Source organism: Triticum dicoccoides, chromosome 4B (assembly GCF_002162155.2).
Source record: "Triticum dicoccoides isolate Atlit2015 ecotype Zavitan chromosome 4B, WEW_v2.0, whole genome shotgun sequence".
NCBI lineage: Eukaryota > Viridiplantae > Streptophyta > Magnoliopsida > Poales > Poaceae > Triticum > Triticum dicoccoides.
Genome location: NC_041387.1, coordinates 545,366,664 through 545,393,631, shown reverse-complemented (window position 1 = coordinate 545,393,631; position 26,968 = coordinate 545,366,664). Strand labels below are relative to the sequence as shown.

General features: G+C 44.2%; 1 protein-coding gene across 2 annotated transcripts; it reads left to right on the top strand.

The window, feature by feature from the left end:
- Positions 1-121: 121 nt before the first annotated feature.
- Positions 122-10,141, top strand: LOC119291380 (RNA cytidine acetyltransferase 1-like). Of its 2 annotated transcripts, XM_037570132.1 has the most exons (24): positions 122-490; positions 598-720; positions 890-1,063; positions 1,162-1,272; positions 1,359-1,492; positions 1,564-1,657; positions 1,741-1,839; positions 3,407-3,543; positions 3,620-3,714; positions 3,816-3,939; positions 4,023-4,110; positions 4,228-4,327; positions 4,413-4,465; positions 5,208-5,384; positions 5,496-5,533; positions 7,114-7,198; positions 7,431-7,610; positions 7,737-7,845; positions 8,078-8,147; positions 8,248-8,395; positions 8,907-9,035; positions 9,124-9,249; positions 9,423-9,485; positions 9,568-10,141. In XM_037570132.1, the coding sequence occupies exons 1-24, from the start codon at positions 122-124 to the stop codon at positions 9,811-9,813; spliced, it is 3,072 nt and encodes a 1,023-aa protein (XP_037426029.1). In that variant the 3' UTR covers positions 9,814-10,141. The 2 variants fall into 2 exon arrangements, with proteins under 2 accessions (XP_037426029.1, XP_037426030.1); XM_037570133.1 differs by lacking the exon at positions 1,741-1,839.
- Positions 10,142-26,968: the final 16,827 nt, after the last annotated feature.

Genomic DNA, 26,968 nt, shown 5'->3' with positions numbered 1-26,968 from the left:
CCTCCTCTCCGTCTCGTCATATCAGGTGGACGCCGGCAGCCGGAAAACCCTAGCTAAACCCCGTCCCCCCTCCCAATCCCCATTCGCGAGAGAGAACCGGCGAGCGGCGGCGGCGGCGAGGATGAGGAAGAAGGTGGACGAGCGCATCCGCACGCTGATCGAGAATGGCGTGCGGCAGCGGCAGCGGTCCATGTTCATCATCGTCGGCGACAAGTCGCGCGACCAGATCGTCAACCTCAACTACATGCTGGCCAAGTCCCGCGTCAAGTCGCGCCCCTCCGTGCTCTGGTGCTACCGCAACAAGCTCGAGATCAGCAGCCACCGGAAGAAGCGCGCCAAGCAGATCAAGAAGCTCATGCAGCGCGGCCTCATGGACCCCGAGAAGGCCGACCCCTTCTCCCTCTTCCTCGAGACCTCCGACATCACCTACTGCATGTACAAGGACTCGGAGAGGGTCCTCGGCAACACATTTGGCATGTGCATACTGCAGGTATGATGATGATGGCTTCAGAGGCTGCGGCTTCACTGTTTTGCGGTCATGTTGCTGCCTGCCTGTGGTGCTCTGCCTGAAACTAACTGTGTGTTTGCTCTCTGCAGGACTTCGAGGCGCTGACGCCGAACCTTCTGGCCAGGACCATTGAGACCGTTGAGGGCGGCGGTTTGGTCATCCTGCTGCTCTCTTCGCTCTCCTCGCTGACCAGTCTCTACACGATGGTCATGGTGAGCTCAGTTTTCTGTTGCACGTTCCTACACTATTGCTTCCGGCGGGCGTAATCAAGTTTTGTGGTCAAACAAAGATAAATTTTGATTCAATGCTGTTGATTAGCTTCTTTGCCCCCTCCCTGTCCTGCTAAGCTAAATTGAACTCACATGTTCCTTGTGCTAACAGGATGTTCACGAAAGGTTCCGAACAGAGTCTCATACTCAGGCAGCCACAAGGTTTAACGAGAGGTTCTTACTGTCCATAGCTTCATGCAAAGCATGTATTGTGATGGATGACGAACTCAACATTTTGCCTATATCATCCCACATGAAATTTATACAACCAGTTACAAAGAATGAGGTATGAAGCTCAGCTGGTGAAATTATGCATTTCTTGAAGATTCTGGTTGTGTCAATTTGGTCATCTAAGACACGCACATTTTATTATCATGTGTTTAGGATTCTGAGGGATTGTCTGAAAGGGAACGAGAGCTCAAAGACCTAAAAGATCAATTCCGTGAAGACTTCCCGGTTGGCCCTTTAATTGGAAAGTGTTGCACTATGGATCAGGTACTATTTGCCTCTTACCCTGTCCAAATTTTCCTTAGTCATGTTTTTTTATTGGTCATAAACTCAAACTGAAACAATATACGCAGGGTAAAGCTGTTATCAATTTTCTAGACTCTATTTTGGACAAGTCCCTTAGGAGCACGGTCGCCTTGCTCGCTGCTCGTGGACGTGGGAAATCAGCTGCCCTTGGTCTTGCTATTGCTGGAGCCATCGCAGCTGGGTAAAGTTTAACTCACTTGTGTTATTTATGTTTTTCATTTCATGTGTTCCTCTAATTTTTTGTCTTTGTAGGTATTCAAATATATTTGTCACCGCACCAAGTCCTGAGAACTTAAATACACTATTTGATTTTGTCTGCAAAGGAATAAATGCAATGGAGTACAAGGTATATGTCTAATATTTTGTCTTGTTGTTAAAGTTTAAACATATCTTATGTGAACGCATCTGTGCTTCATCACCCCCTTTTAGGAGCATTTGCATTATGATGTAGTGAAGAGTTCGGATCCAAATCTCAGGAAAGCCATAATACAAATAAACATCCATAAGCAACATCGTCAAACGATCCAGGTAATAAATCATTAAAAATACTACTTGGTTGCTACCAGCCTATCACTTCCTGGTCCTTCTGGGATGTTTAGCTTTTAGAATCTAATTTCATAGTGAGTTGGTGAAGAACTTCAGCTTCTATGTTGAAAGGGATCCTTTAGCTTCCCCGGAAAGCCTTGGAAGTTAAAAGTTCTTCAGCAAGAACTTAAAAGCCTTTGGTTGCTTTAAGATAAAGCTTACACAGATATGCCCTCGACAATGGTGGCAACTAGTTTGATTATTTATTTATCAAGATTCTCCTATTCCTGAGAACCATAGTTCATCTTTGCTTACCTTGATGCAAGGTTTTTGAGTCGCGACTTGGCGAGTCTTCGCGAGCCCTGCGGCTCGGCGTATAGTCGACGAAAGTCGCTGTATAGTTGCGAGTCGCCCTGATTTTTGGAAAACGACTTGGCGATTAGTCGGCGACTATACAGCGACTAATCAGCGACTCAAAAACCATGCCTTGATGTACAGATGAAAAAATGGTATTGATGTGTTATCTGCTTCAGTAGATCGATATTCAATAGTCGAACAATTGAAGAGCCTCTGAGGATTGGAACCTTATAGCCTAGCTAGGCGCTATTATGACTATTGCTTAATTCTTATGAAGTGTCTACTCATATCTATTAATCTAGAGCTGTACTACTAATAAAAGTACAAGTTAGGGTCGATCCAAACTATCTCCATCCAAAAGATCAGATCTGTAGATGAGAAATAAAGCTTACATTTATGCCCGACTCTTATAGTACTAATTACCCTTAATTTCATCTGATTTCAAATCGCCTCCAAAAACTAATTAAACTGTGCTCATCAACAGTTTGAAAAGGGAGGGCTGTAGACACTTGTGTTTGTGATTTGGTAGCAGAATTTTGAACTACATGTAATATATTAAAAAAATACATGTCAATTTTATTAAGCGGAAATGTAAACTGTTGATGAGGTTTTGCATCATGCAATATGGCACTGGACTTAATTATCTCCGTAAGTGCTGGAGGGTGATCCATATACTTGTATGGTACTATTTGAATGCATGATGTTGGGATTATATTCTTATAAGGTGTATTGGTGAAATTGCATTACACATGCAATATTGCTGATGATGTCAAATTGATGACAAGCATGTCGTCTAATATGTATAATTGATTTTAGAAGGGTGTTATTTCATGACCTAAAATCTTGGAACACTCATATTGATGATTCCTTAGTGTGACATAAGATCATGCTATGTCAAAGCTTACTTTTTCTGGATAATTGGTTTGGTGGTGTGTATTCTTTTTGCATGGGACTTGTCTTTTCTGTAGTTCATGCACCATCATTCGGCCAAATATTTTTGATATGTTAGTGCTTTCTGGTCTAGGCCCTTGTAAATTCGAACGTCTCACAGTTCCTCCATGGAAATTTCCATGTGCTTAGTCATAGGTCCAGCGTACCTGCGCCCAACCCTGGAAATTTTGATATCCTACTTGTTTGTAGACATATTTTGTACTGTTGAACATCACTTTGCTTAGCATCGATAAACTGCTTCTAAAGTTTCTAATGTTTGCAGTATTTGAAACCACATGATCATGGAAAGCTTTCTCAAGTTGAACTTCTTGTCATTGATGAAGCAGCCGCTATTCCATTGCCAATTGTTAAAGCCTTGCTTGGCCCATATCTTGTTTTCCTATCTTCCACTGTCAACGGGTATGATTGCTTTCAGTTACTAATGCTCTAGAACTATAAATCATGGGGGTGATCATTCTGGATATTTCTGTTGAAGGTATGAAGGGACAGGCCGATCCTTGTCTTTGAAACTCCTCCAGCAGTTAGAATCCCAAAGCCAGCCATCAGCTTCAAGTGATGGACCCAGTTCCAGTAAGAGTCGCCTCATCTTAAAATGAGCTGTCTACATTTCAAGGAACCTTCTGAATATTTGGATGCTTTACACGTGCCTTTTGCTTTGTTTTGGCTTGTAGGCAGGCTGTTTAAAAAAATTGAATTAAATGAATCCATTAGGTATGCCTCTGGTGATCCTATTGAGACCTGGCTTAATGAGTTGCTTTGTTTGGATCTTGCAAACTCCATTCCAAACATCAGTAGGTAAGTCACGTTGTTTCTTGTGGTGTTGTACATCTATTTTCTTGTACTGCCGTGTGTTTAGCAAGCAAACCTGGTTTTCTTAGGCTACCTCATCCAGAACACTGTCAGCTGTATTATGTCAACCGGGACACACTTTTCTCGTATCACAAGGAGAGTGAGGTATTTTTACAGGTATGATCTAAAAATGTTCTGTGTTCCTTGTAATTCTGTGCATTTACATAGAAACCTAAGTATACCTGCATTACATGTCTCTAAATCGATATTTATTCTACATACTTAATATTTCAGCGGATGATGGCACTTTATGTTGCTTCTCACTACAAAAATTCACCCAATGACTTGCAATTAATGGCTGATGCACCCGCACATCACCTTTTTGTACTGCTTGGTATGGACCAAATTGTTCTGCGACCTCACCTCTTTATTATGGTAACACTATTACTCTATACTAACATGTGTTTTGTATCTGTTAGGCCCAGTTAATGAATCCGAAAACCAGCTACCGGATATTCTGTGCGTGATTCAGGTTTGGATACTTTGTCTTGATTATCTTTGGAGGATCTTATATTGATTTTTTATTTGGACGATTGCCATTGGGTGGTTTTGATTCTTAGTTCTTTAACTGATATCCTATTTTAGCTTTGTTTCTAATGGGGGTCATGTGTGTTTGAACCAAATGTCGTACCTTAGTTTTGTAGTTGAGCAAACTGGAATTTTTCTGTTGACTGTTGAAGTGTTAAATCACTGCCTGCGCATAGTAGACATAAGCAGTACCTATTTCTTACCTGAAATCGCGTACCCTTTATAAGTTATTCCGTTTTGTTACTTCGTTGGAGCGTTCACAAGCTACAGGGTGCAATGAGCATAACAATGATTTCTGCCTATTACCGTTGTATGCCGCAGATGCACAACACACTGTTAGTAGAAATTATACATATCTGGATCAGATTTTTGGACCGTTTGGTTTGACCTAACTTAAATATATTTCTTTTTTACTTTCAATTTAATTTTTCTTCTAATATTATGCCGTACTGCTTCACAGCTTTATCTCATTTCTGTGAAAAATTATAGCTATTGTCTTGAACTAATTGGTTTTGTGCTAGTTATTGAACTCGCCATTCAAGGTCTGTTTGTATTCCTATACCTTCCACCTTCAAGGCATGGAGAATCCACTTTGTTCATCTAGCAATGGAGATTAGATCATACTAGATGGTGTATACATGCAATCTCAGCATTTTAAGTTGTTAGAGCTTGTTTGGAATTTTCAGGTCTGCCTGGAAGGACAAATATCTCGAAAATCAGCTATCAGAAGCCTAAATGAGGGCCATGCGCCTTCCGGTGATCAAATTCCATGGAAGTTTTGTGAACAATTTCAAGACAATGTATTTCCCAGTCTGTCAGGAGCTCGAATAGTACGAATCGCTGTTCATCCAAGTGCCCTGAGGGTAGGCTTTTTTGCCTCTATTGGATGTGATACAATACCTATGTTAACGTCACTCGATGTTAATGTCTGGAAAACACCACTCCTTATTCTAATGGTCTCTTTTTTAACGCAGCTTGGATATGGTTCTGCTGCTGTCAAACTTTTATCAAGGTTATACACTACTTTTCTTACTACATCTATGTGTTTATCAGTTGGTGCTCTTACAGTTTCTTTTAAGTCTAATTTGATGATTAATTAGGCTGTTGTTATTCCAAAGAAAGGAAATGGGGTAGCTATTCTGTAGTTGCTTCTTTGCTCAGTACCTTCCCAAACAATATAAGTTTGTTAAAATATTATTACTGTCACATATTCTGCCCCAGTGTCTTTGTTAGTGGTTTGAATGTCCTTTTTGCCGTTGTTGGCGTTGGGCTTGCTGCCAGGTGGGCTTGACTTGTGTGCACTTAATAGTCGGCTAGTAACATCATTTTGTGGAGAGAGTAGTGGCAGGCCCATATTGTCCGGCAGTTGGAGATGGACTTTGTCTTCTGCATCGTGAAGAAACTGTGCAGATCGAAGGACTTGGCTGGCCCTGGATCATGAGGCAAAGAAGCTGCTCGCGAGAGCAGATGACAGCGTACAATGGCTGTAGTGTGATTGCTCCCTCGGAAATGAATGTAGATAAAACAGCAGGCGAGCTCACTCCTCACTCTTATTCATTGAACCTTGGTCTCTAGCATTGTTGTGCCAGGCGATCTTGGCCAGCAATGTGGCACCTAGCTTGTTGTAATGTGGGAATTCATCACCCTCTCCGCGGTGCAGTGGCAGTGACCCATGTTGGGAATGCGGTGCCAGCCCCGAAAGTGCAGCAGCGCACAGCTCAGGAGGTGTTGGTATGTGTCGGCCGGGTCCTGGCTCCTAATGATGGGTGTGGTATACGTTCTACCAGTTGTTCAGAAAATCGCCATGTCAGAGGAGTATACTGTTTTTAGCGCAAAACTGCAGAGGAGGCCCTTACAGTAGTCAGAGGTGTGCACTGCCCCGATATTTTGAGTACGCCTGGATCTGTGTCCTGCTTGTATTGGAGAAACTCTTATTTTCTCAGGTCAATACTTCTGGGACACTCCCCAATACCTCTAGGGCGTGTCTAACCCTAATCCTCGTCCTCAGTCCGGGGAACAATCCTTTCTCACCATACCCATCGCACTCAGTGAAAGCCCACACAGTGCAGAGCCCTCCTGTGTTGTGTGTGATCTGAGCACCACCACTGCTCCCTCCCAAATCCCAGATCTTAGCAGAGCTCACACAGTGCTCTAGCTCAAAATGCAGCACTAGAGGAGCCTTCATATGACAAAGAAAACCAGAAAACACAAGGGTATTCATCTACTGAATTTATTCTGCATGTAAAAACACAAGGCTGTATGGTGGTATCAGCTTGTGTAGCAACTTAGTCGTCTGGCATAGGTTAGATTGGAGAACCAGGGAAGTTATGGAGAACCTTGGATGGAAAATGTAATAGTAATAGCATTCCCATAAATGTTGTTGTTTGGTGGTACTGGCAAGAGGCACCTTTCAGGTAGTTTTTGCATAGCATAATTTTCCCTAGTATCTAGTTCAGGTCAAACTAGAGAAACCTTCATTGCACAAGGGTAGTATTTGCATAGCATAAATACTAAGCTCAACTTGTCAGATTATTTAAGCTTAATCTATTCCCAGTTTATTGACAAATACATATTATTTGATTGGTTTTAAAGTTATTACCAAGGAGAAATGACAGTATTTAAAGATGCGGAGGAAATTGAAGAACCTGATGTTACAATTTCTGAAGCTGCAGAGAAGGTAACTTTGTGTGGCAGCTTGATGCTCAGTTATTATAATATACCTGGTTCTGATTCTGTATTTTATAGTTCAAACAAAATTAACCTGATATGAATTTGTGCAAGTTTTATATGTGTTTGGTTATGTAAGAACTTGAAGGATTGTACAACTAGTTTACTCATTACAGCTGCCATTATTGTATGGCCTCTGCTCCTCAAGTCTGTATACTCAAGTTTTGTATATGTTCTTGCAGGCTTCTCTGCTAGAAGAGAGCATAAAGCCTAGGGCAAATCTTCCACCTCTCCTTGTTAATCTTGAGGATCGTCATCCTGAAAAGCTCCATTACCTTGGTGTATCTTTCGGGTTGACACAAGAGCTTTTCCGCTTTTGGCGGAAGCACAGCTTCTATCCGTTCTATGTGGGCCAGATTCCAGTAATGATCTATTCTGATTACCCCCATGAGCTTCTTTGTTACACTCTCTGTTCTTTTACATGAGCTTCTTTGTTACCCTCTCTGTTCTTTTATCATGTGCATTAATTTGCTACTTCTGTTTCCTAGAGTGCTGTTACTGGCGAGCATACCTGTATGGCCTTGAGTCCCTTAAATAGTGATGACATCAAAGCTGGTGATTCAATTCAACTTGGATTTTTGGAGCCATTTTATAAAGGTATTGCCTGAGAGTTCTTGTTACAGTTTGTAGTACGTGGCATTTTCAATTGCAGCTGCTTGAGTGGTAACTGTATACATCAAATCGAATAGAAAGGGCATTGATTAGTCTCTTTTTGTGCCTTAGCTGATAGATGCACAAGGTAGTACTGCTTGCTTCTGTTATACATCATGCCTTTTCTTTAGAAACATTCTTTTGCTGCCCTAGCTAAGTTTGAAAGCAATATGTTCAGATTTCAGACAGAGGTTCAGGCGGCTTTTAGGAACATCTTTCCGGCATCTCAACTTTAAGCTTGCAATGAGGTATGTTTTCTTAGCAAAAAACATGTGCTTTAACCTTTATATTGTTCTCTTAGCAAAAGACATCTGTTTGTCTAATAATATTTTTTGGCTATGCTTTTAGTGTTTTGGCTTCAAAAATAGACTTTTCACACCACGAGCCTTCAGAGCATGATACCAATATTACATTGAAGTTATTGAGAGATGTATTATCCCCACATGATATGAAGCGACTAGAAGCATATTCAAACAACTTGGTCGATTATCATCTGGTAAGAACTCGATGAAATAAATGGAGCATCTCTATTTTGAATGCAGTTCTCACAATATGTTTCCCTTGAAAGACTGTAAAATCCCTACTGCCTGTTCTTATTGACATCACCGACCCTCAGAAACTTAAACAACATCTGGCATTTTGCCCTTTATACCTGCGCTGCAAATCATGGCTCTCTAATGCGCTTAGTTGTAATTATTATCCATGTAACTGTTGCCTTCTAGCTATACATTTTGAGCTTTGCTGGTTTTATCTGAGGTTATCTTCTTTCTTCTTGCTTAGTCTATTCTATATCCTGAAATGCGTGTCTAAATGAAAATGGAAACTTATCCTATATGCGGAGTGAATCTCCTCTATAAACATATACTCCCTCTGTCCCAAAATAAGTGTCTCAATTTTAGTGTGACTTAGTACAAAATTGTACTGAAGTTAAGACAGTTCTTTTGGGACGGAGAGAGTATCTAGCTATATGTGGAGGACCTTTCCAATTTGAATATTTTGTTTTGTAGATTTTGGATCTTGTCCCTATCCTAGCACACGAGTACTTCTCAGAGAAGCTTCCTGTAACCCTACATGGTGCCCAAGCTTCAGTTTTGTTCTGTATGGGTCTGCAGGACAAAGACATAGGTGCTACAAAGGTTAGCTTAAGTTGATTCCATTCGAACACAATCTTTTTGAACTTGTCATCAAACAGGTTGGCAATTCTTATGTTTTTTGTGTTGACAGGAAGAGCTTGGCATAGAAAGGGAACAAGTTCTATCTAACTTCATCAAGACAATGAAGAAGTTGTATGGTTATCTTAATAACACTGCAGGAAAAGAAATTGAAGCAACCTTACCGAGACTTAAGGAAGTACGCAACCTTACTCTTTGGTTTTTGGTTTTTGCATCGTGTTATAATGTTGAGCATGCAGAGGAAAGTTCATGGTTTATTCGCATAAAAAATTGAGCATGGCCTTTACTTTGGAATAGTCTGTACCAACTTCATTGTTTGACCTGTTTGTGCTATGTTTTTGTTGTATTCAGATTGAAGCCCCACTTAGCAGATCAATGGACGAAGACCTTGACGAAGCTGCTCAGGAAGTGAAGGTGAGATTTCAGAGATGCATTACTCACATTGTTAAATTATGATGCAGGATGACTGATAAATGTTTCTGTGGGCCTAATATAGGAAAAAAGAAGAGTCGCGGATGAAGCAGCCGTGGACCCAAAGTTACTGCAGAAGTATGCGATTAAAAGCGATGACCTTGAGATTGAGAAGGCTCTGCAGAATGAGAAATTGTCTGCAAGCGGCGTTATCAGTGTAAAATCCATCAAATCAAGTGCAGACAAGAAAGAGAAGCATAGGGAAAACGAAAAATCGAAAAGAAAAGGACAAGATAGTGGTAGATTGGAGAAGAAGAAGAAGCGAACTTGAAGCTGCCGCTTGGAATTGAGATTGTCTGATTCTGGTGTTTTGTAATCGCCAGAGAAACCTCTCCAGAAGGGGTAAGCGGGGGAGCAGAAGTTGGGAAGCAGGCTATAATTTGTAGAATCTCCCTGAGAAACCTCTCCAAAACCCCGTGGCACCACAATGCCTCAATTTTGATGTACCATTTGCTTCATTAGAATACTGGGCAATCGGAATCGCAACATTGATTTTTGATGTATGATCCGTCTTGTTGGAATATACAGTTGCGCATTCTTAGGACCGTGCAATATTCTATTTTGTTGGGAAACTTGTTGATTAAAGTGTTGTACATTCATACCTGAAAACATCCACTACGTTTGAAAATCCTAAAAGAAGAAAACACAGTTGCTTGAGGAGGGAGTTGGGGTCACGGCTTCCTACTGGCTGTCCGCATCATGATCTGCAATTACATGCAGACATTGTATTGGACGAATAAAAAAGCACCCAATCTCCAAGAATCGATGCAAAAAATATTCCAATTAGGGAATGAAGGAAAAATAAACTCATCTCATTCACAAGATTGCAAAGTTCTACCTGAACAGACCAAATGCAAATTGGAACACACCAGTAAGAAATGTCACGGTGAAAATCATTTCTCGGTAGGAAGCTGAATCAGCTACCGGGTCGACTATCTTGTGATCCATTGATGAAAGCAAAAGTGGCACGATGGCGATCGGCCCCCATTACCGATTGGTGGAAACAGACATTGCGGAACATACATCGTGCACACCGACCAACGTGGAATGCTTGCCTGCACCGCGGCACACCTTCCTTAAAATGTCAGTGAGGTCATTCCACAAGCTCGGCCGCTCGGGGGCTCCCAACCGTGCAGTAGTAAGTCTGCCCCTTTGGTCACAGGTGAAGCACTTGGCATGGGATCCATGGGGCGGCTCTGAAGTGTTTGGATGAACTCTCTGAGGGAATTGTAAGGGTGTGTTTGGTAGCTGTTCCCACCCTAGCATAGTTGTTCACATTTGAGACATGCTTAGTCTAGACATGCTCAGTACATGCAACTGCAGTTGTTTGGTAGCAATGTATGTACTGATGCATGCTGAGCTGAGACTGTGTTTGGTAGGCTGCATCAGACGAGACATGTTGCACAGAGATTGTGTTTGGTAGCCTGTATCTGAGGTATGATGCATGAATGATTTTTTTAAAACCAAGACAAATATTGAAACAACATTTCGACAATTCATGGAACAATTCGAGCAATAAAATGTTACCACGCCAACATAATTTGAACAATGATAATATAAATAAAATAATCAACAATTAACATAACACATGATAACCTTGATTTGAAGCAGTGCATCACTAGATTCATATTACATAAGAATAATAACCATAATTTGTAGCAGTGCATCACTAGATTCATATTACATAGTCTCATTTGAAGTACACTTTATAATAGGCATTACAAAAGGGACAGTCTCATCAAGCACCAACTAACAACAACTCAAAGAAGACCAGGATTGGCTTTCAAGATTCGCTTGAACGATGCTTTTCGGACTTCATCATCCATCTTCACAAAGTTAAGGCCTTTTGCCTTATGTTCTGTGAGATAATCTAAAACAGCTAAGCGCTCATCTTGATTATGAAGGAAATATGCCCTAGAGGCAATAATAAAGTTATTATTTATTTCCTTATATCATGATAAATATTTATTATTCATGCTAGAATTGTATTAACCGGAAACATAATACATGCGTGAATATATAGACAAACAGAGTGTCACTAGTATGCCTCTACTTGACTAGCTTGTTAATCAAAGATGGTTATGTTTCCTAACCATAGACAAAGAGTTGTTATTTGATTAACGGGATCACATCATTAGTTGAATGATCTGATTGACATGACCCATTCCATTAGCTTAGCACCCGATCGTTTAGTATGTTTCTATTGCTTTCTTCATGACCTATACATGTTCCTATGACTATGAGATTATGCAACTCCCGTTTACCGGAGGAACACTTTGTATGCTACCAAACGTCACAACGTAACTAGGTGATTATAAAGGTGCTCTACAGGTGTCTCCAAAGGTACTTGTTGGGTTGGCGTATTTCGAGATTAGGATTTGTCACTCCGAATGTCGGAGAGGTATCTCTGGGCCCTCTCGGTAATGCACATCACTTAAGCCTTGCAAGCATTGCAACTAATGAGTTAGTTGTGAGATAATGTATTACGAAACGAGTAAAGAGACTTGCCGGTAACGAGATTGAACTAGGTATTGGATACCGACGATCGAATCTCGGGCAAGTAACATACCGATGACAAAGGGAACAACGTATGTTGTTATGCGGTCTGACCGATAAAGATCTTCGTAGAATATGTAGGAACCAATATGGGCATCCAGGTCCCGTTATTGGTTATTGACCGGAGACGTGTCTCGGTCATGTCTACATTGTTCTCGAACCGTAGGGTCCGCACGCTTAAGGTTTCGATGACAGTTATATTATGAGTTTATGATTTTTGATGTACCGAAGGAGTTCGGAGTCCTGGATGAGATCGGGGACATGACGAGGAGTCTCGAAATGGTCGAGACGTAAAGATCGATATATTGGACGACTATATTCGGAGTTCGGAAAGGTTCCGAGTGATTCGGGTATTTATCGGAGTACCGGAGAGTTACGGGAATTCGCCGGGGAGAAGTATTGGGCCTTATTGGGCCATACGGGAAAGAGAGAGGGGCTACCTAGGGCAGGCCGCGCCCCCCCCATGGTCTAGTCCGAATTGGACTAGGGGGAGGGGCCGCACCCCCTCCTTCCTTCCCTTCTCTCTTCCCCTTCCTTGTCTCCTACTCCTACTACATGGAAGGACTCCTAGTTGGACTAGGAAAGGGGGAATCCTACTCCCGGTGGGAGTAGGACTCCCCTAGGGCGCGCCATAGAGAGGGCCGACCCTCCCCTCCTCCACTCCTTTATATACGGGGGCAGGGGGCACCCCATAGACACAAGTTGATCTTCCTGATCGTTCCTTAGCCGTGTGCGGTGCCCCCCTCCACGGTATTACACATCGGTCATATTGTAGCGGTGCTTAGGAGAAGCCCTGCGACGGTTGAACATCAAGATCGTCACCACGCCGTCGTGCTGACGGAACTCCTCCCCGAAGCTTTGCTGGATCGGAGCTCGGGGAGCGTCATCGAGCTGAACGTGTGTCAAGAACTCGGAGGTGCCGGAGTTACGGTGCTTGGATCGGTTGGACCGGGAAGACGTACGACTACTTCCTCTATGTTGCGTCAACGCTTCCGCTTCGGTCTACGAGGGTACGTAGACAACACTCTCCCCTCTCGTTGCTATGCATCACCATGATCTTGCGTGTGCGTAGGAATTTTTTTTGAAATTACTACGTTCCCCAACAGTGGCATCCGAGCCTAGGTTTTATGGTTTGATGTTATATGCACGAGTAGAACACAAGTGATTTGTGGGCGATATAAGTCATACTGCTTACCAGCATGTCATACTTTAGTTCGGCGATATTGTTGGATGAAGCGGCCCGGACCGACATTACGTGTACGCTTATGCGAGACTGGTTCTACCGCCGTGCTTTGCACACAGGTGGCTAGCGGGTGTCAGTTTCTCCAACTTTAGTTGAACCGAGTGTGGCTACGCCCGGTCCTTGCGAAGGTTAAAACAGCACCAACTTGACAAACTATCGTTGTGGTTTTGATGCGTAGGTAAGAACGGTTCTTGCTCAGCCCGTAGCAGCCACGTAAAACTTGCAACAACAAAGTAGAGGACGTCTAACTTGTTTTTGCAGGGCATGTTGTGATGTGATATGGTCAAGACGTGATGAGATATAAGTTGTTGTATGAGATGATCATGTTTTGTTGAAGTTATCGACAACTGGCAGAAGCCTTATGGTTGTCTCTTTATTGCATAAGATGCAAGCGCTAAATAATTGCTTTACTTTATCGCTATGCGATAGCAATAGTTGCAAGAGCAATAGTTGGCGAGACGACCATGTGACGACACATTGATATAGATCAAGATGATGGATATCATGGTGTCATGCCGGTGATGATGGAAATCATGACGATGCTCTGGAGATGGAGATCACAAGCACAAGATGATGATGGCCATATCATATCACTTATGTTGATTGCATGTGATGTTTATCCTTTATGCATCTTATCTTGCTTTGATTGACGGTAGCATTTTAAGATGATCTCTCACTAATTATCAAGAAGTGTTCTCCCTGAGTATGCACCGTTGCTAAAGTTTGTCGTGCCCAGACACCACGTGATGATCGGGTGTGATAAGCTCTACGTCCATCTACAACGGATGCAAGCCAGTTTTGCACACGCGGAATACTCAGGTTAAACTTGACGAGCCTAGCATATGCAGATATGGCCTCGGAACACGGAGACCGAAAGGTCGAGCGTGAATCATATAGTAGATATGATCAACATAGTGATGTTCACCATTGAAAACTACTCCATCTCACGTGATGATCGGTTATGGTTTAGTTGATTTGGATCACGTGATCACTTAGAGGATTAGAGGGATGTCTTTCTAAGTGGGAGTTCTTAAGTAATATGATTAATTGAACTTAAATTTATCATGAACTTAGTCCTGGTAGTATTTTGCAAATTATGTTGTAGATCAATAGCTTGCGTTGTTGCTTTCATATGTTCCTAGAGAAAATTGTGTTGAAAAATGTTAGTAGCAATGATGCGGATTGGATCCGCGATCTGAGGTTTATCCTCATTGCTGCACAGAAGAATTATGTCCTTAATGCACCACTAGGTGACAGACCTATTGCAGGAGCAGATGCAGACGTTATGAACGTTTGGCTAGCTCAATATGATGACTACTTGATAGTTTTGTGCACTATGCTTTATGGCTTAGAATCGGGACTTCAAAGATGTTTTGAACATCATGGACCATATGAGATGTTCCAGGAATTGAAGTTAATATTTCAAGCAAATACCCGAGTTGAGAGATATGAAGTCTCCAACAAGTTCTATAGCTAAAAGATGGAGGAGAATCGCTTAACTAGTGAGCATGTGCTCAGATTGTCTGGGTACTACAATCGCTTGAATCAAGTGGGAGTTAATCTTCCAGATAAGATAGTGATTGACAGAATTCTCTAGTCACCATCACCAAGTTAGTAGAACATCGTGATGAACTATAGTATGCAAGGGATGATGAAAATGATTCCCGAGTTTTTCATGATGATGAAATCGATGAAGGTAGAAATCAAGAAAGAACATCAAGTGTTGATGGTTAACAAGACCACTAGTTTCAAGAAAAGGGCAAAGGGATAGAAGGGAACTTCAAGAAGAACGGCAAGCAAGTTGCTGCTCAAGTGAAGAAGCCCAAGTCTGGACCTAAGCCTGAGACTAAGTGCTTCTACTGCAAAGGGACTGGTCACTGGAAGCAGAACTACCCCAAGTATTTGGCGGATAAGAAGGATGGCAAAGTGAACAAAGGTATATTTGATATACATGTTATTGATGTGTACTTTACTAGTGTTTATAGCAACCCCTCGGTACTTGGTACTGGTTCAGTTGCTAAGAGTAGTAACTCGAAACGGGAGTTGCAGAATAAACAGAAACTAGTTAAGGGTGAAGTGACGATGTGTGTTGAAAGTAGTTTCAAGATTGATATGATCATCATCGCACACTCCCTATACTTTCAGGATTAGTGTTGAACCTAAATAAATGTTATTTGGTGTTTGCGTTGAGCATGAATATGATTTGATCGTGTTTATTGCAATACAGTTATTCATTTAAGTAAGAGAATAAACTGTTGTTCTATTTACATGAATAAAACCTTATATGGTTACACACCCAATGAAAATGGTTCATTGGATCTCGATCGTAGTGATACACATATTCATAATATTGAAACCAAAAGATGCAAAGTTAATAATGATAGTGCAACTTATTTGTGGCACTGCCATTTAGGTCATATTGGTGTAAAGCGCATGAAGAAACTCCATGCTGATGGGATTTTGGAATCACTTGAGTATGAATCACTTGATGCTTGCGAACCATGCCTCATGGGCAAGATGACTAAGACTCCGTTCTCCGAAACAGTGGAGCGAGCAACTGACTTATTGGAAATAATACATACTGATGTATGCGATCCGATGAGTGTTAAGGCTCGCGGCGGGTATCGTTATTTTCTGACCTTCACAGATGATTTGAGCACATATGGGTATATCTACTTGATGAAACATAAGTCTGAAACATTTGAAAAGTTCAAAGAATTTCAGAGTGAAGTGGAAAATCATCGTGACAAGAAAATAAGGTTTCTACAATCTGATCGCGGAGACAAATATTTGAGTTACGAGTTTGGTCTTCAATTAAAACAATGTGGAATAGTTTCACAAATTCATGCCACCTGGAACACCACATCATAATGGTGTGTCCGAACGTCATAACCGTACTTTATTGGATATAGTACAATCTATGATGTCTCTTATCGGTTTTAACACTATCGTTTTGGGGTTGTGCATTAGAGACAGCTGCATTCACGTTTAAAAGGGGCACCACCTAAGTCCGTTGAGACGACACAATATGAACTGTGGTTTGGCAAGAAACCAAAGTTGTCGTTTCTTAAAGTTTGGGGTTGCGATGCTTATGAGAAAAAGTTTCATCCTGATAAGTTCAAACCCAAATCGGAGAAATGTGTCTTCATAGAATACCCAAAGGAGAAAGTTGGGTACACCTTCTATCACAGATCCGAAGGCAAGACATTCGTTGCTAAGAATGGATCCTTTCTAGAGAAGGAGTTTCTCTCAAAAGAAGTGAGTGGGAGGAAATTAGAACTTGATAAGGTAATTGTACCTTCTCCCTTATTGGAAAGTAGTTCATCACAGAAATCTGTTCCTGTGACTACTACACCAATTAGTGAGGAAGCTAATGATGATGATCATGTAACTTCAGATCAAGTTACTACCGAATCTCGTAGGTAAACCAGAGTAAGATCTGCACCAGAGTGGTACGACAATCCTGTTCTGGAAGTCATACTACTAGATCATGATGAACCTACGAACTATGAAGAAGCGATGGTGAGCCCAGATTCCACGAAATGGCTTGAGGCCATAAAATCTGAGATATGATCCATGTATGAGAACGAAGTATGGACTTTGATGGATTTGCCCGATGATCGGCAAACCATAGAAAATAAATGGATCTTCAAGAGGAAGACGGACGTTGATAGTAGTGTTACTATCTACAAAGCTAGATTTGTCGAAAAAGGTTCTTGACAAAGTTCAAGGTGTTGACTACGATGAAATTTTCTCACTCGTAGCGATGCTTAAGTCTGTCCAAATCATGTTAGCAATTGCCGCATTTTTATGAAATCTGGCAAATGGATAAACAAAACTACATTCCTTAATGGATTTAAAGAAGAGTTGTATATGATGCAACCAGAAGGTTTTGTCAATCCTAAAGGTGCTGACAAAATACGCAAGCTCCAGCGATCCATCTATGGACTGGTGCAAGCATCTCGGAGTTGGAATATACACTTTGATAAGTTGATCAAAGCATATAGTTTTATACAGACTTGCGGTGAAGCCTGTATTTACTAGAAAGTGAGTGGGAGCACTACAACATTTCTGATAAATATATGTGAATGACATATTGTAGATCGGAAATAATGTAGAATTATTCTGCAAAGCATAAAGGAGTGTTTGAAAGGAGTTTTTCAAAGAAAGACCTCGGTGAAGCTGCTTACATATTGAGCATCAAGATCTATAGAGATAGATCAAGACGCTTGATAAGTTTTTTCAATGAGTACATACCTTGACAAGATTTTGAAGTAGTTCAAAACGGAACAGTCAAAGAAAGAGTTCTTGCCTATGTTACAAGGTGTGAAATTGAGTAAGACTCAAAACCCGACCACGGCAGAAGATAGAAAGAGAATGAAAGTCATTCCCTATGCCTTGGCCATAGGTTCTATAAAGTATGCCATGCTGTGTACCAGATCTATTGTATACCCTACACTGAGTTTGACAAGGGAGTACAATAGTGATCTAGGATTAGATCACTGGACAGCGGTCAAAATTATCCTTAGTGGTATAAGGATATGTTTCTCGATTATGGAAGTGACAAAAGGTTCGTCGTAAAGGGTTACGTCGATGAAAGTTTTGCCACTAATTCAGATGACTCTAAGTCTCAATCTGGATACATATTGAAAGTTGGAGCAATTAGCTAGCGTAGCTCCGTGCAGAGTATTGTAGACATAGAATATTTGCAAAATACATACGGCTCTGAATGTGACAGACCCGTTGACTAAACTTCTCTCACAAGCAAAACATGATCATACCTTTGTACTCTTTGGGTGTTAATCACATAGCGATGTGAACTAGATTATTGACTCTAGTAAACCCTTTGGGTGTTGGTCACATGACGATGTGAACTATGGGTGTTAATCATATACAGATATGATTATTGGTGTTAAATCACATGGCGATGTGAACTAGATTATTGACTCTAGTGCAAGTGGGAGACTGAAGGAAATATGCCCTAGAGGCAATAATAAAGTTATTATTTATTTCCTTATATCATGATAAATGTTTATTATTCATGCTAGAATTGTATTAAGCGGAAACATAATACATGTGTGAATATATAGACAAACAGAGTGTCACTAGTATGCCTCTACTTGACTAGCTTGTTAACCAAAGATGGTTATGTTTCCTAACCATAGACAAAGAGTTGTTATTTGATTAACGGGATCACATCATTAGTTGAATGATCTGATTGACATGACCCATTCCGTTAGCTTAGCACCCGATTGTTTAGTATGTTGCTATTGCTTTCTTCATGACCTATACATGTTCCTATGACTATGAGATTATGCAACTCCCATTTACCGGAGGAACACTTTGTGTGCTACCAAACGTCACAACGTAACTGGGTGATTATAAAGGTGCTCTACAGGTGTCTTCAAAGGTACTTGTTGGATTGGCGTATTTCGAGATTAGGATTTGTCACTCCGAATGTCGGAGAGGTATCTCTGGGCCCTCTCGGTAATGCACATCACTTAAGCCTTGCAAGCATTGCAACTAATGAGTTAGTTGCGAGATGATGTATTACGGAACGAGTAAAGAGACTTGCCGGTAACGAGATTGAACTAGGTATTGGATACCGACGATCGAATCTCGGACAAGTAACATACCGATGACAAAGGGAACAACGTATGTTGTTATGCGGTCTGATCGATAAAGATCTTCGTAGAATATGTAGGAACCAATATGGGCATCCAGGTCCCGCTATTGGTTATTGACCGGAGACGTGTCTCGGTCATGTCTACATTGTTCTCGAACCGTAGGGTCCGCACGCTTAAGGTTTCGATGACAGTTATATTATGAGTTTATGATTTTTGATGTACCGAAGGAGTTCGGAGTCCCGGATGAGATCGGGGACGTGACGAGGAGTCTCGAAATGGTCGAGACATAAAGATCGATATATTGGACGACTATATTCGGAGTTCGGAAAGGTTCCGAGTGATTCGGGTATTTATCGAAGTACCGGAGAGTTATGGGAATTCGCCGGGGAGAAGTATTGGGCCTTATTGGGCCATACGGGAAAGAGAGAGGGGCTACCTAGGGCAGGCCGCGCCCCCCCATGGTCTAGTCCGAATTGGACTAGGGGGAGGGGCCGCACCCGCACCTTCCTTCCCTTCTCTCTTCCCCTTCCTTGTCTCCTACTCCTATTACATGGAAGGACTCCTAGTTGGACTAGGAAAGGGGGAATCCTACTCCTGGTGGGAGTAGGACTCCCCTAGGGCGCGCCATAGAGAGGGCCGACCCTCCCCTCCTCCACTCCTTTATATACGGGGGCAGGGGGCACCCCATAGACACAAGTTGATCTTCCTGATCGTTCCTTAGCCGTGTGCGGTGCCCCCCTCCACGGTATTACACCTCGGTCATATTGTAGCGGTGCTTAGGAGAAGCCCTGCGACGGTTGAACATCAAGATCGTCACCACGCCGTCGTGCTGACGGAACTCCTCCCCGAAGCTTTGCTGGATCGGAGCCCAGGGAGCGTCATCGAGCTGAACGTGTGTCAAGAACTCGAAGGTGCCGGAGTAACGGTGCTTGGATCGGTTGGACCGGGAAGACGTACGACTACCTCCTCTATGTTGTGTCAACGCTTCCGCTTCGGTCTACGAGGGTACGTAGACAACACTCTCCCCTCTCGTTGCTATGCATCACCATGATCTTGCGTGTGCGTAGGAATTTTTTTTGAAATTACTACGTTCCCCAACAGATTAAACACAAGAAGGTCCATGACAGCCTTGTACAAGTCAGGGTGTGTTTCAGCATGGCAAGTGTTGTTGATAGCACTTGCAATCTCACGCATAGCATCAGTCATGTTGCTACACTGGATTGAGTCCTCCTCTGTCAAGCCAGATGCCCTCTTTCTCTTCTTATTTGAAGTAGGAGAAGGGTCCTGAGTGGCACTAGTAGTAGGAAGTACAAAGTTAGATCCAGGAAGATGTTGCAATACCTCATCCGTTGTTCCTTCCCCCTCCATGACATTCGGTTTATCCTTGTCTTCCACAACAATAGGCGTTCCTAGGGGCACACCGGGGCCCATTGCATATTTCCCAGTGGCATGCTTATTAGCAAAGCAAAGTTCCATATAGTCGTAGTTCTCCAGTGGAGAATTGAGCAATTCAGCATCTGCTGGATGATCCTGCAACACCATTTGAACAAAAATAATTAACTGAGACATCATTTCAGCTATGAAACATCATTATTTTTGGCAAAACTATATCATTTTAACACTCTTTGAGCACTAAGATAACTCATTTCAGCATTCAAAAAAGGCTGGTACATGGACATGCATACCTGAGTGTGGCCCAAATAGTGTTGTTCTTCTAGCACTACCATCTTCTTGTCATCATCCCAAAGTGCCCCACTTAAAGCCTTCAAATAGACAAGCCTTGTCCACCTATTCCTCCACTTGCGAATATGATTGTGCACTTGCGTAATAGACACGTCATAACCAACGAAAGAAGATATACGCTTTGCAACTTTCAATTTTTCAACCTCTTTGAATCCTTTGTCAGTCTTGGCACCTCTTGCCGCCACCTCTGAAAGGCCTTTCAACATCTACGCCGACATAGGAGGAGTCCAATTCATGACCTGGGGGCCTTCTTGGGAAGAGCACCAACACTTGGAACCTCCTGCACCTCATCATCCATCTACAACATAGACAATCCAGAAGTTAATAACATATTTCAACACATAAATAAGCATAATTCAGCAGCTCAAAATCATGTTTCAGCTCATAAACATGAAGTCCAGCACACAAGAACACGTTTCAGCACATAAAAAGCATATTTCAGCAGCTCACAATCATGTTTCAGCTCCTAAATATGAATTCCAGCACACAAAAACACATTTCAGCACATATAGCCCATCAAAATCATGTTTCAGCACATAAATATAACAGTACAGTAATAGTTTTACAACACCAGGACACATGATACATCAAATATTTGCTAGCCCTCTATTCGCCCACATCTGATTTGCAAATTCATCTCTCTTATGAGCCCAAGAAATATTGTCATAGACAATATCATTGTGATCTTCATCATTGGGTTCCAGATCCCATGTTTCCTCAGGTGGGAAATACTCATCCTCACCATATTGAAGTACCCAATTGTGAAGAATTGCACAAGCTGGCACTACTTTTACTTGGGTCTTGTAACCATGGAACGGCTTATTGTAGACAAACTTCCAACGGTTTTTGTATGTGGCAAAAGCCCTTTCAACCGTTGTCCTCAAAGAAGAGTGTCTTAAGTTGAACAACTCTTTAGCATTTTGAGGATGGTTCCTGTCGTGGTTCTAAGCCTGATAGTAGAGTGGGGGGTAGGTATGGAGAGGCAAGGTCCTAGCTATGGAGAGGTTGTAAGCACAAAGGATGTACGAGTTCAGGCCCTTCTCGGAGGAAGTAACAGCCCTACGTCTTGGAGCCCGGAGGCGGTCGAGTGGATTATGAGTATATGAATTACAAGGTGCCAAACCCTTCTGCCTGTGGAGGGGGGTGGCTTATATAGAGTGCGCCAGGACCCCAGCCAGCCCACGTAGGAGAGGGTTTAAGGTGAGTTAAGTCTGGGGCGTTACTGGTAACGCCCCACATAAAGTGCCTTTACTATCATAAAGTCTACTTGATTACAGGCCGTTGCAGTGCAGAGTGCCTTTTGACTTTCCGGTGGTCGAGTGAGTCTTCGTGGTCGAGTCCTTCAAGTCAGTCGAGTGTGTCCCTCGTTAGTCGACTGGAAGGTGACTTCTTCTAAGGGTGTCCTTGGGTAAGGTACTTGGATCAGGTCCATGACCCTACCCTAGGTACATAACCCCATCATTAGCCCCCGAATGGATTGAGGCTTCGAGTGAGGAAGGAGTTGATGTTGTTTCCGATTAACCTTTGCGCTCTGGTCGTGCGTTGTCCTGGACCAAAGAATCTCTTCGCCGACAGGGAGCAACTTGCCTTCAGTCGACTCGATCCATTCTATTTTTGCGTCGAGTGATCTTTCGGACTTCGACGATCTCCGAGCGACGGATCGCTGGAAACACCGCGTCTGACAGACTGATTTGCTGTTCGCGGATTCCGTGGGATGCGAAATTTGGGGACGCGCGCGAAGCGGGGCGGACCGCGGCGTTCGGATGGGACGGGGCATAGACGCCTCGATCTCCGCGCCGCCTTTTTCGCCACGTATCCCGTCTGCATAACTGCTCCCAGATATGATTAGATCGACGGGCCCACCTGTCATCCACTTGGAAGGGACCTTATAAATGTGCCCGGCGAGGATTTCTGTGCTGCGCCTCAGCATTCTCTCCCTCTCTCTGCTTCCTTCTTCCCCGCCCAGCGTGCTCGCTCTCGCCCCCGCACCACTTCCCTTCGCGCATCTCGCCGGCGACCATGGCCAAGGAGAAGACGGCGGCGCTGGAGCGTGCAAAGAAGGCGTCGGCGTCGGAGAAGGCGAAGGGGAGATCCACCAGCCGCGGAGGGTCCTCGTCCAGATCCCGCCTGCCGAAAGGCTGGGTCCAAGGAGACTGGATCCAGTCGACCATCACAGAGAATGACCTCCTCGACATGGCCAACGAGGGCTTGATCCCTCACGGAGCTGCGAGGCTTCCGGGGAAGGAGTGGCAGCCTCAGCCAGAAGAGGGTGAGTGTGTGCTTTTGGCCACCCATGTTGATCGTGGGTTTTCCTTGCCGCCGAGTATTTTCTTTCGTGGCTTCTTGAATTTCTTCGGAGCGCAGCTCCACCACTTTACCCCAAACTCCATTGCCTATCTTGCTGCGTTCGTGTCCATGTGTGAGGGTTTTTTGGGCTGTCGACCGCACTGGGGTTTGTTCAAACATATATTCACGTGTCACTCTCAGACCGTGAAGAAGGCGAGCCCAGGTGATGAGAGAACCCGAGTCGTCCAAATGTGTGGGGGTCTGGGGATCCAGGTGAGGAATAAGAGCACCTTCCCACCCATGACCTTTCCCGAGTCGGTCAGAGGCTGGCAGTCGACCTGGTTCTACTGCCGGGACCAGTCGACGCCGGGGCAGTCGAGTGGACTCCCACAGTTTACCATGGACCGAGTGAACAAGCCCTCCTCTCTGAAGTTGATTCCGGAGGAGAAAGCTGATGTGAAGATGTTGATGGAGCGCGTGGTGCAGTTGGTTCGGGAGGGAGTGACGGGCATGGACCTCTTGGAGGTCTTCCTCAGGCGTCGCATCCAGCCTCTTCAGTTCCGGAGCCACTGCATGTGGTTGTACTGTGGGACCGAAGACGAGACTCGAGTCCATCCAGAAGCAGTCGACGATGTCACTCTGGAAAGATGGATGGTAGCCGTTACCGGAAACAAAGACAACCCACGCGGAGCCAGAAGGATTCCTCCACTCGACCACAACAGCGATCCAAACAAGGTACATTTGCTCTGCCCTCCACTGCGTTCTTGTCGCATTCATTTCTGTTTATCCTGCCGACTGGTCGACTGATCTTTGTCTTGATATCTGCTAGGCTCTCACCGAGCTGTACTCGATGCCCAATGGGGCACAAACTCCGACTGAGGAGGGTGAGGCGAGCGGGGGTGAGAGCCAGGAAGAGGAGGAGTGGGACTCGGACGTTGCAGGAGATGACGACAACGATGATGATGACGACGGCGATGACGATGACGTTGAAGACGAGGAGGAAGAGGAGGAGGAGGTCGTACCACCGCGCTCGGAAAGGCGGTCGAAGCTTGTCCACGACCCTTCAACCGAACGTGGTAAGGGGGTTGCGACCACTACTCAGTCGACCAAGCGCCCCCGGACCATCTCTCCGGTGCCGACTGAAAAGGCGCCGAAGCAGCCCAGGGCGGCCTCGTCGAAGCCGATCAAGCTCCTGCCGAAGATGAAGGTGTCCATCCCTACCATATCAGGGTAATCGTGTTGTTTGAATCTTCTCATTTTGTGTGAACTTTGTCTCTGGTCGACGCTGAAGTTAGTCGACTGATCCTTTGGAGTTGCAGTGCTGCTACTTCTGAAACCTCGGCCCGGGCTGATGACCACGAGATGGAGGACGCAGCAACTTCGAACCCAGGTACTGTATTCTTAACGTCGTTCTTAGTCGACTGACTCGCGATCTCTGATCCTGATTCTTCTCCGCAGCTCCAACCAATACTGTTATCAATCTTCCCGATGATGATGAGGATGAAGAGCCGCTGAAGCGCAGGAGGAGTCGGAAAGCGTCCGCCAGTAAGGTGCCTCAGGATGTGACGGCGCCTGAGATTCTGACTGTGGAGGAAGAGAACACCACTCGACACACGGTGTCCTTCGCAAATCCACTGACGAGTGCTTAGCAGCCCTCCCTCTTCACGACGCACCACGTCCCAGAGGACCAAGCTGGCGCAGCGAAGGAGGCGATACGCCAGGCGGGACTCATGATGGAGCAGCTGAAGACCATCCGGGACGCGAGCCAGGCAGCTTATGACGCCAGTTCTGCCCTCCAAAGCAATGTTCAGGTCAGTCGACCATCGTTTGTTCTGTTGGATATGCTGCCAAAAACTTTTCCTTTCCGGAATTTATAGTAGTCACCCACTGGGTGTTGTCGATTGAGCTCCGTATTAGCGGGGGCACGCTGAGTGCACCCGCTGGGTGTAGTCCCCAAGGCTAAGGTCGACTGCTGGCAGTCGGCCTTAGGCTTTATAATTTCAGTTTTTCTGTCATTGGACCGGTCGACTGGTCGACTCTGTCTTTAATAGGATTAGTGGGGGCACGCTGAGTGCACCCACTGGGTGTAGTCTCCAAGGTTAGGGTCGACTGCTGGCAGTCGGCCTTAGGCTTTATGACGTCAATCTTTCTGTCAGTCGACTATGTCGACTGGATTTCACAAACCGGTGGGGGCACGCTGAGTGCACCCACTGGGTGTAGTCCCCGAGATTGTGGTCGACTGCTTGCAGTTGATCACAGTCTTAGAGAATGCATCTCGCACTTTTTTTTTGAGGTCGACTGGTCGACTTTGTCTTCAACAGGATTAGTGGGGGCACGCTGAGTGCACCCACTGGGTGTAGTCCCCGAGACTACGGTCGAATGCTTGTATTCGGCTGTAGTCTTAGAAACGTGAGTTTTTCCCTTTTTCACTCGGAAGTGAATTATATTTGACATTTAGTCGATTGGTTCTTCGCAGAACTCTTGTGATCTTGTGGCTCGCTACTCAGAGCTGGAACACAAGCATACTCAAGTCGAGCTGAGCTTGAAGCTGGTTCAGGAGAAGCTGACAAAGGCAAAGGAGGAGACCGAAGGTATGTTTGGTGAGACCCTGACGACTGCTTTTCCCCTTGCTTGTTTCAAAATCTGATCTTGCTGTAACTTGCAGGTAAGGTAAGGGAGGCCCAACAGAAGAAAGACCTTGAGCTAGCTGAGAAGATCAAGCTTGCTGACGAGAAGTTAGCTTCAGTCACCAAGCTCGAACAAGACAATACCAATCTGAAAGCTGCTCTTGGGATTGCCAACAAGGAGGTCAGTCGACTGAAAACTGATAAAGCTGCCCTGACCGACCAAGTCACCAAATTGACTGGGAAGAAAACTGATCTGGAGGCCTTCCTGAGTGGATTTGCCAAGAAGCTGTTTCTTATGCTTGAAGGTAAACCTCTATGCTTGGCAGACGTTTCCAATTGTGATTTTTCCATTCGACCATCCCCTTGACTTAGTGATCACCCTTGCAGAATTTTGTCAAAACTTTGAAGAAGAAACTAGCCGGCTGGAGCCAAACCTCGACCCCGTCAATTCTCCGGTGAACGATGAAGTTGCCATGGATGTTCTCCGACTGGAGTCCCATGTTGCAGCTGTCGTGGACTATCTCGCAAGACTGAAGGCTGCCACATCTCGCATCGACTCGACGCTCTGGCCTGAAGAGACACTTCAGAATGATCTTGAGTCGCTGATGGCCCGGTTGAACACGATCCCTGGTCGAGTGCAGGAATGGAAGAAGTCCTCGGCTCGGTGTGGTGCAGATGTTGCTCTGTGTCTGGCCCGAGTCCACTGTAAAGATGCGCGAGAAGAGAAGCTGGCGGCCCTTCGGGTGGCCAATACCAAGAAACACGACTTCAGGTCTTTTATGGAAACTTTCCTTGCAGCTGCCACTCGGATCGCCGACGGAATTGACCTTGATGAATTCGTTGCTCCTTCCAGCCCTCCACAGGAGGGGTAAAAAACTTCTTCTGGCTCGACGCTTTAAATTTGCCTCGGTATGCCGAGTGGAATTGTAACCGATAAACCTTAACAGGCTTAACGCCTGAGCGCTCTTGGTTCCTTTAGATATCGATTCAAACTTGAATTTGGTGCTTGAATATGATTGCCTTTGGCTCAAAATGTCTTTTGCAGGTTCAAAGCAAGGCGCCTTTACTGCAATCGACATATTCTTCAGTCCACTTAGGCGAGCACTGGGCTGCAGCTAAGCCCCCGAGTGAGAGGGTTGCTCTACACTCGGTAGGATTTTGATAACTTAGGCGAGTGCTTGGACTGCAGCTAAGCCTCCGAGTGAGAGGGTTGCTCTACACTCGGTAGGATTTTGATAACTTAGGCGAGTGCTTGGACTGCAGCTAAGCCCCCGAGTGAGAGGGTTGCTCTACACTCGGTAGGATTTTGATAACTTAGGCGAGTGCTTGGACTGCAGCTAAGCC

Bases quoted from the DNA above. Each gene is read 5' to 3' on its own strand.
- LOC119291380 (XM_037570132.1), top strand. From the start codon at position 122: ATGAGGAAGAAGGTGGACGAGCGCATCCGCACGCTGATCGAGAATGGC. The intron at 491-597 runs GTATGATGATGA...TGCTCTCTGCAG, and splicing joins TTGGCATGTGCATACTGCAG to GACTTCGAGGCGCTGACGCC. The intron at 1,273-1,358 runs GTACTATTTGCC...CAATATACGCAG, and splicing joins AGTGTTGCACTATGGATCAG to GGTAAAGCTGTTATCAATTT.